The following is a 10,261-nucleotide window of genomic DNA, read 5'->3' as shown; positions in this document are numbered from 1 at the left end:
ATCTTAGCTGAAGAGGGCAGTGTCACTGGCCCTCATATGTGGGATCCGAACCGGGGCCCTCTGGCGTCCCAAGCCAGTTTTTAACCATTGTGCCACTCGGCCGGCCCAATGATGGAGGATAATTTTGAAGAGCCTTGAATGACCTCAGAAAAAATGCTTCCAGATATTGATAATTGATTCCATCAATGTAAATGACCCCAGAAAAACTGCCTCCAGATATATTGACATCTGGCGAGTCCCTCAAGCTTTCTGCTTGACTACCCTCCAGTGAAGTCCCAAATCTATAAGCTATACTCACGTACACAGAGCTTCCAGTAAATTAAAAAATTTTTGTATTGAAGTAAAACATATTCAGTAAATATGAATATACTTATGTACACAGACACATGTATGACAGAATTATAAGTGTACAGCTTGAAGGATTTTCACAAACAACATAACCATGTAACAAACACTCAGATCAAGAAATGGAATATTAGCAGCCCCACAGAAGCTCCCCTCACATGCTCTTGCAGTCACTGCCACCATGAAGGTAACCAGTATCCTGACTACTTGCACATGCCCTTTTTTGAACTGTATGTAAATGGAATTATACAATACATATACCTTTGAGTCTTAATTTCTTTTGTTCAGCATTATGTTTGTGAGGTTCATTCATGTTGTTGCATAATTGTAGTTTATTCAATATAACACCACAATTATTTATCCATTCTACTGTTGATGGATGGTAGATCCATTCTTCAGTTGCTGATGGGTAATTTCCAGTTGGACCACTTATAAATAATACTTCTATGAACATTTTGTACACATTAATTAGTGATGTTTGTACACATTTCTCTTGGGTATATACCTAGAAGTAGAATATTAGGTCCATTAAGCTTTTAGCTCCTCATTTGAATATATAAATGGAGATCCAATGATTACTACAATAGATATTTGAAGAAATCCTCCAATATGAAAGAGAATAGAAAGAAATGAGTCCAAAGAATCAAAATGAAAAAATTAATAGAATTTGAGGAAATTTACAGAAAGCAGAACAAAAAGACAAAAAAGGTAGAAAATAGGAGAGAAAAGTTAAAAAGTCTTGGAAGAAATATAAAAATATAGAAAACTTCCTCAAAACAGAAAGACTTGAATTTTCGTATAGAAAGGAATCTCAGCACAGTAGATGATGAAAGACTCATATCAAGGCACATCATTAGAAATTCCTGAACACCATGAATAAAGTGAGGATTGAGGAAAGAAATAATTTACATGCAAAGGATCAGGAATCAGAATGGCACTGGAATTTGCAACAGAAAACAAATGGAACAATGTTTCAGAAAACAATGGAACAATGTCTTAATTCCTGAAGGAAAATTATTAACAACTTAGAATTCTGCATGTAAATTCTGCACATAGTGCAACTTTTAAAAAGGTCTGAGGGTAGAATGAATTCATTTTCAGACATGCAAGGATTTAAAAAACTATCTTTTCTGACCCCTTTCTCAGGAAGCTACTGAAGGATGTGCTCCGAGAAGACACAGGGTATAGGACGTAGGGATTTACCAAACCACAGAGAGAGGTGAAGGGAATTGTCAGGGTGACAGTGAAGGGAAGTCCTGGGGTTACAGCTGTGTAGCATGCCAGCGAGCAACTAGTCCAGTTGGAACAGGAAGAGAGAGGGTTCTGGGAAGCATGTTGCCAGGATTTTTAAAAAAGATTTTTTTAGAGAAAAAGGACTTTGATTAATTTTCTGACATCTGAGTGTTTGGCAAATGATAAATATTTTGACCTCATAGAGTAAATGGAAGAGTATAAAATACAGCTTACAGGGAATGATATTTCATGGAGATCATACTGTAATTACTGATTTGTCAAAAAGTCAATATCATGATATTGTGAAGATATATTTTTGGACTGCAAGTTAGGATATAGGGATTAGTAATGAAATAGAGCTAAATTCTTACAGATTAGGAGTCAGTAGATTTCTAAAATCAATAAATTTAACAATAGCAGTAAAAAGATATTATCTAGAGGTATCGAAGTACATACCAAGAGAATCAGCTAAAAAAAAAAGTTGTTTTTAGTGATTAAAATTGGGAGGAGATATGGGTCAGGGGATTACTATTTTTCACATAACTGATCTTTTGGCACTTTGCGATTATTTTAAAAAGTGATAAAAGTGTATCCATGCATTACTTAATAAAACTAAAACAAATATTAATGACAAGTTCCTTTAAGGAGCATTAGGATTAAATATTCCTAGTAGAAGGGAGTCAGATATAGAGAAAAAGAAATACAAGTTTACCTTTTGTATTTAAAAGGTTTTTTTTTCTTTATTTCTGTTTTTGTTTTGTTTCATCCTAGGGCTTCAAAAACAAACCAAAAAAGATGGGTCACATAAAGCCAGACTTGATTGATGTTGACTTAATCAGAGGTGAGTTCCAAATTTGGTTTGTTTCTTACATATATAATTATTTTATAGTGGTACCAAAGATTATGTTTAGATATCTCCTCTATATGATAGTGTAGTTTAGTTCCCAAAAGTAATGTTTTTTTCCTTCTCATCCAGGCTTTAGCCTTCTTTTCCCTTTGCTTTATTACTGTGTGGCTACATGAATTACCGTATTTGGCCGTGTATAATGCACACCCATGTTTTTGGCCCAAACGTTCAGGGAAAAAAATCTTTTGTTTTAATTTTTTAAATCAAATTTTTGTTTAATTTAGGTACTTGTTTTTGTAGTAAAGGAATTTTAGCATTTTTAAAAACATACTGTGGTACAATAAATTTTATGTACCAAATATTTACAAAACATAAGAACAGATATAAGTACAAGAAATTTTATGTACCAGTAACAAATTTACAATATTTACGTATCATAGAAGGTCAAAAACTCTTCCTTGTTGCAAGTTCATGGTAAATTCAACAAAACTGATTACTGTATTCCAGGGTATTATTTTGCATATGGATATCATTATTGATTTCTAGAGTTACACATTTAACTCAATAAGCATAAAAAAAGAATTAAAAACATTTATATAGATACGGAATTAGTGCTACCCCTGTATAATGCGCATCATTTTTCCCTCACAAATTTGGGCAAAAAAGTGCTCATTTTCATTATACACGGCAAGATATGGTACATGGTTTCCGTAAGGGTGAAGGAGGGATGAAATTGGAGACGTAATGTTGTGTAATTAAGAAAAATATATTGTATAACATTCAAGTGAGCCAGACTCATTTTGAGCTCCTGTCCTGGCGAGTGAGACAAGAAGTTATTACATTTAATGAACATCAAAGACCATTCTTTTTAACTGAACAGGCTGTATGCTGGTTTTTGCTCTCACCTGTTTTTAATAGTCTTACAAGTGAGCACTAGTATAGTGTACATAAATGTTTGATGTTTTGTTTTATTGTGTATTTAAAGGCTCAACATTTGCCAAAGCCAAACCTGAAATTCCATGGACATCTCTGACCCGGAAGGGACTTGTTCGAGTTGTATTTTTCCCATTGTTCAGCAATTGGTGGATTCAGGTTACCTCTTTAAGAATCTTTGTTTGGCTGCTACTGCTTTACCTCATGCAAGGTAATTGGTGGAGATGGAATCAGTTATGACAGTTTTTTAGCTGCTTTTGCTAGTAGATTAATGCAGACCTTACAGTTCTTACATTTGATGTTTAACGTGCAAAGAAATGAAAGGACACACACCATTTGGAGATCATCTTAAAATTATTTGCTCACAGAGAGCAAGCACAACTATTGAACTCTCTCTCCTCTCTTGAATGTCTTCCTACATGCCTCACTGGCCAGGCCTTCTCAATCTTTTCTTCTGTCTGACTTTCAAATATTGGATTATCTCAAGGTTGGAGCCCAGATTCTGTTCTCTAGGTATTTTCATCAAGCACCATTGCATTAAATATAATTGGTATACTGGTGATTCTCAATTTTATATCTTCAGGGCAGAACTCTCTGGCGTGACTGTTTTTGTGGAGAGTTAATAAGTTTCTTGAACTTAATCATATCCAAAATGGAACTCTTAATTTTTTTTTTTTAACAAATTTTGTACAAACTTGTTTCTTTTTAGGACAGCCTACATTTAATTAAATGATATCATCAATCACCCAGTTTTCAATTGAAAAATTAGGTATCCCTATTCTTCGTTGCCATCAACCCTCACATCCAGTCTGTCACCAAATCTGTGAGTTTGGCCTCCAAAACATGTCTTAACTCTATTATCTCAGTCACTACAGCAGCCATCATAGTCCACAGCACCAGCCTCTCTTTGCTTAGACCACTCGAATGTCTACTCTGAGTCTTCTTTCTACCTCCTGTTCTTTTCACAGCAGTTAGGGAAATCTTTTAAAACAACAACCGTATCATTTTCCTGCGTAGAACCTTTTAGTGACTTCTCATGGCCATTAGAATACAACTCCACTCCTCTTGACCACTTTTTTCCTGCTAACATCTTAGATGTCGTGTCTTACCCCTCTCCTCCTCGCCACTCGAGGCACAATGGCTCCTTTTTGTTCCTCACACAGAGCCTTTCTTTCTCCTTGAAACTATCTTAAGGCTTCTCACATGGCCATCTTTTTTCTCATTTTTAAGATCTCAGCTCAGATGTAACTTTCAGAGAGAGTCCGTCCCTATCTATACTTTCTAAATTGTCCTTCCATTCCCCAGTCACCATCACAGGAATCTACTTTAATTTCTGCATTACACATCACTACCTGATATTGTTTTTTCTCTTCTCACCATGTGCAGAGACCCAGTATATTCTCTTTGCTACTATATCGCCAATGCCCCCTGGGAATACTTTCTGAAAATGGGCAGTGTACACTACAGTTGTACCTGTGCAAAAAGACACGAATGAGAACAGAGTAGTGAAGGTTGGGTTAGGTTGAGAGGATTTAGGGTGATTTTGCTTATGTTTGTTTTTGGTTTTTTTTTAATTAAGTTATAGAATGAAAAATATATCTGTGAATTTACAACCTATGAGTTTAATTTTCTAAAGTTGTGACAGTGCCATCCAATAGAATTTCTGGGATAATAGGAATGTTCTATGTCGGCTCTGCCCAGTATGGTAACTGTTGGCCATGTGTTGCTACTGAGTACTCAAAATGTGGGTTAGTGTGAATAAGGGGCAGAATTTTAAATTTTATTGAATTGTAATTAAATCTTCATAACTATCATTTTAATGGCTATATAATATTCCATTGTTTGGAAACACCATCATTTAAAACTCATTTTAATGTCTGTATAAATCTATCATATGGATTTACCATAAATACCTTTTTATAGTGGCTTTAATATTCCATTATATAAAATTTTATAAAACCGTCACTTATGTGACTGTTCCCATATTGTAAGCATTTAGGTTGTTTCTGGTTTTTTTCCTCTTAATGCCATCGTGAATAAAATTTTTCATTTATTTCTTTAGCATTTATTCTCTGAAGCAGAATTAACAGACCCAAGAATGTCAACATTTTAAGGCTTTTAAGTACATATAGTGAAATTGTTGGAGACATAATTTTTTGGAAAGCAGTGGATGAGAGTGCCTGTTTTACCACAATCTGACCTGCATTATTATAATTTAAAAATTGTTACCTAATTTGATATACAAAAACTAGAATTGTGCTCATTTAATGTGCATTTCTTTGGTCACTGGTAAGGGGAATGTTAAATATTTTTCTATGAGCTTGTTATTGAAGAATTTATTTCATTGTTGAGATAAATTATATATAGTAGATTTTCATGTTTACTGTGGCCTATTTCTGGGCTACATTTTCTGCATTATCAATTTGTATGGTTATTCTCCTAAGATTATCGGACTGCCAGAAGGAGCTTCAGGTTTTTACTCGGCTAATGTGCAGGTAGATTGTATTATTGGAAATTATTTTTCACTTGTGTACTTTTTAAAATGATAGATTTTTTTGTAGAAATAATTTGTGTAATTATTAGAGTTGAGCCCTAATGTGTTGCATGTTGAAATCTCTTCCTTTCAGTGATAGCACTCGTGTTATATTTTATGATGCCTATTGTGAATGTAAGTGAAGTACTTGGACCCTTGTGCCTTATGTTACTCGTGGGTACTGTCCACTGTCAAATTGTGTCTACTCAGATAACAAGGCCATCAGGAAATAATGGAAATCGGAGACGAAGGTGAGATGAGAAATTACACTTGTAGTTGTGTATTTTCTGGGAGACGCATGGTAGACAGTTAAAAAATCTTTGATTAAAGTAATAAAAATATTTTTCAATTTGCATATAGTTTTTGTTATTTCTTGGCCTAAAAAATATAACTACTTTGCTTTTCACTTTTCTCCTTGATGCTTAGAAACTTAGTCATGAACTTTTAATCCAGTGTGGGATTTTTGTCATTAAATAGAGTTGCTTAAAAGGAAATTCTCGTACTATTCCTATAGTATTCTTTATTAAAATTTGTCATACTGATTTTGAAAAAACATTCTTCAAAATTCAGTCTTAATCAAAAATTGAAAATTCAGAATAAACAGGGATCTTAGTACATTGGGTTAATGAAATAAAATTTTGCCTTCAGTAGTAGTTTATAAGAAAAATGGATTTCTAAGTGTTCTATTGGGTTGTCGGAAGTCATGACATATTTTTTCTGTTTTTCGTTGCAAAAATGTGTCATGACTTTTCCAACAACCTAATAAATTTTTAATAAAGATTGACTTGACTTTTCTACACATTGAATTCACGTCATGTTTTTATTGGTTATGTGGTATGTGTGGGTTTTGAAATTATTAAAGGTTTCTTAAGTATATGTGGTATAATCTTTCCTCAGAATATCTATAGATTTTTGTTCCCTAAGCAGCCACTAAATAAGATTTTTTTCATTTGGTGCAATAAATTTTAATAAATAATAAATATTTATTCTTATTTTTCAATATTATTTTCAAAATAATTCTTTTTCCCAAAAAAGAAGATTCCTTGAAAATTCAGTTCAGTCGATTTAATGTTTACTGAGGAAATGAAGTGTACTGTGTCTCGTTGGTATTTCTAGGATATCTCTTTTAACTGCATAGGATATCAATAATAAGTGATCAGTTGCTATTATTTTGTGATCTCCTGATTAAATGTACCTCATGGGTCAATTTCTGACATCTATATTTAAAGAAATTGTTTCTTCTTTAAATATAGTCTTTTCAGGCCAGTGGGGCCTGAAAGACTGTTATAGAGGTGAAAATTTTCCTTCTCATAATTTTTTTGAATAGCAGTTCCCTTTCTCTAATGACTGAACAAAACGATAGCCCGAGGACTTTGGCTTGGAACCAGTTTTTGCCCTTAAGTCAGAAATATTCCTGCACATTTGTCCTCATTACATGAAGTTCACTATTTTTAATTTCAGGTAGTAATCTGTTAGCATAGTTTTCTGGAGGAATATTTTGGACAGAAATGGAAAAGGTCTTGAATAATCTGAAGTTATTGAAATATTATTTTTTTATAGAAAATTACGAAAAACTGTAAATGGTGATGGGAGCCGAGAAAATGGAAATAACTCCCCTGATAAAGTCAGAGGAGTAGAAACTGTGGGACCTGTACCCTTTATTCGTGGTTTTTGGGGGACTCTCTTTGGCAACAGGTGGGAAGTTTTACTTGATTTTCTATTCATATTAGTGTTTACATAGTATATCATCTGATTAGGTCATAGGAGTAGATAGTGTAAGCGTATTATCATTATGATGTGATTTTTAAGGGCTCTCCAGTGAATTACTCGAAATTTCTCTGGTGTCTGTCATGTTACCTGTAAGTCCCGTCATCTACCATGAAACTTTCATTCTGTTTGATCTTTAATGATTTTTTTAAAGCACAGATTACAGAAATACAAGTACTCAGAAAGGGTAAATATTTTAAGCCACCTGAGAGAAAGAAGGATTTTAAAAAGATGACGTATTTTTCAATGCGAAAGCCGATACCTCATTCGTAATGGTGTGCAGGGCAGGAATCTGGTGTCGACGGGCAATAGGACAGAAAGAGAAATGGGTCCAAGAAATGCCTTCGTCATGGTTTTGCAGGCCGTGACAGTACCAGTATGACTCAGAGAAATACTTATTGTGCCGTATAATAATGAGTGAGACTCAGAAATAAAGTTCTTTTACAATTCCCTTTTTGAAGATGAGAAGTATGTTCACATATTTTTCTGAAAACATGTCTACATTTCACTCTTTAGTTGAGGTGTGTGAGTTCTTCATACTGAACATTGTGCTGGGCACTGGGAATCCCCGTTCTCAGTGATTTTATTATACCATCTAATTAGGAAGATAAGAGTAGCAGGTATGATGAAGGCACAGCAATATAAAAATGTTATAAATGATTACATGCTGACGAGAGGCCATGCGATTCAGCAGATGGAGTGATTATTCTGGGGTGACGTAGTCAACAGGAGTCATGAAGAAGCTGAGAGATGTCAGGCTTTGAAGGACAGGAGAGGGGAGGACATTCCATCAAATGGCACCAACAGGTAGTGTGAGGTGGGGATTGGCGTTGTGTCTGAGAGGGAAAGTGGAGAAGACTGAACCTACTTCCTTGCAAAACTGAAGTCCAGGCTTCCTCTCAATTAATTGACATGAGTCTTTGGAGACTAGAGATTATCTGTATCCTGTCTTTCTATACCCTTAGCGAGCTACAGTAGAAATCTGAAAAATGTGATTTCTGAATTTTCTTGATATCCAAAATAAGATATTGTACTCCTCAGAAGAGAGTCATTTTATGGAAGATATTACTTTCAGAAAACTAGTCAGTAATCTTTTTTCCTTTTTGAAAAAATAGGATTAAAAGAGTAAAATTAATATGTAACAAAGGTACCGAAACTGACAATGACTCAAGTTGTCTGCATCCTATCATTAAGAAGAGACAAAGTCGACCAGATATTAAAATGTGGCAGATGACAGAGAAAGCCAAATTTTCAGATGGAGAAAAGTGCCGTGGGGTAAGATTTCGATCAGTATAAATATAACAAAACCTTTTATTTCCAGTGTAAATTTTCCTATTCTTATGCTCTGCTAATAGATGCTAATAGATTTGCATAATTTGTCTTCACAAATATGTTAAGGACATGGAAAGGAGATTGTTACATGAAGACTGTAGCTTATGCTTCTAATTTCTAGGACAAGAACTTGTTATTGCATCTGCTACTGACCCAGTCTCTGCAGCAGGCTGGGAAAGCTTAATAAACAGATTAGTGCAGAGGTGGCTGTGTCCTATTTCAGAGAGGCAGTGGTGGTGTGGTAAGATTCAGGAAACTATTTCCTAGGTTTAGGTAGAGATGGTCTGCTCTGTGTCTCTAACTAACAACACTTCTACTTTATAGTCTTGAAATATCTTTTCTCATTTGTTAAACTGTATCATTTCATAGTTACACAGATAGCTAAAATGTTTGAGTCATTGCTACAACCAGGCACTATTCTAAGTCTTTACACCTAGTAGCTCCTTTCATTTTTTTTTTTTCTTCAGCAACTCTGTGAGCTAGGTGTTTTGATTATCATTGCTTTTCAGACAAGGAAGCTGAACCCCAGAGAGATACAGTAACTTGCCTAAGATGACATAGCTAGTCAGCAGAAGAGCTGTGATTCAGAGTTAGAGTTTGACTCCAGCTGTGCCTCTTAGCTGCATAACGCTGCCTCATTATTAGGCTATTTAGCTTCCAGTTCAGTGCTTTACTGAGATCAAGCACTGTATCCGTTTGCTTAGTTTCGCTTTAATTGACTTTTACGGCTTCTTAGTGTTACATGCTCTTTTGTTTTTACGTGTGCAGTTGACTAGAGTATTTTGGGCTGTCCTCTGTGAAGGAATGACTGTTCTGTTTGCAGGAGGCTTTTGGGCGTGTGGGGAATGGGATGTCAGATGACCTGTCAAGTGAGGAAGATGGTGAAGCCCGGACACAGATGATGATATTGCGCCGGAGCGTGGAAGGGGCCTCCAGTGACAATGGTTATGAAGTCAAGAATAGAAAATCAATACTTTCAAGGCACATAAACTCTCAGGTAATTTTTCTTTTAATTTACAAAAGTATAGGCATTAACTCCTAAATCCTTGAGCAGTCACAGGGTATTTAATATGTTTTCCTGTTGTTTATGGGCGTGCTTGTTTTGGTAGGTAAAGAAAACCACGACCAAGTGGTGTCATATCGTGCGGGATTCAGATAGCCTGGCCGAATCAGAATTTGAGTCAGCGGCCTTCAGCCAGGTAATTCTTTTGAGAGATCGCTGTAAGGTGTGTTCTCCAGTGTAATAACATTATTCATTCCTTTTTAATCAG

General features: G+C 35.0%; 1 protein-coding gene across 5 annotated transcripts in view; it reads left to right on the top strand.

The window, feature by feature from the left end:
* The window catches only part of PHTF1 (putative homeodomain transcription factor 1), a 53,973-nt gene that overhangs the window by 28,253 nt on the left and 15,459 nt on the right, over nt 1-10,261 (top strand). For all 5 annotated transcript variants that reach the window (XM_019659198.1, XM_019659196.1, XM_019659197.1 and 2 more), the window contains 7 exons: nt 2,350-2,419; nt 3,411-3,569; nt 5,986-6,142; nt 7,452-7,586; nt 8,774-8,933; nt 9,814-9,987; nt 10,100-10,189. In XM_019659198.1, coding sequence (XP_019514743.1) covers nt 2,350-2,419; nt 3,411-3,569; nt 5,986-6,142; nt 7,452-7,586; nt 8,774-8,933; nt 9,814-9,987; nt 10,100-10,189 — 945 coding nt within the window. The remainder of the gene's footprint in view (nt 1-2,349; nt 2,420-3,410; nt 3,570-5,985; nt 6,143-7,451; nt 7,587-8,773; nt 8,934-9,813; nt 9,988-10,099; nt 10,190-10,261) is intronic.

The sequence above is a fragment of the Hipposideros armiger genome, unplaced genomic scaffold, assembly GCF_001890085.2.
Source record: "Hipposideros armiger isolate ML-2016 unplaced genomic scaffold, ASM189008v1 scaffold_297, whole genome shotgun sequence".
In the NCBI taxonomy this organism is placed as follows: domain Eukaryota; kingdom Metazoa; phylum Chordata; class Mammalia; order Chiroptera; family Hipposideridae; genus Hipposideros; species Hipposideros armiger.
This window is presented reverse-complemented; position numbering and strand designations above follow the sequence as displayed.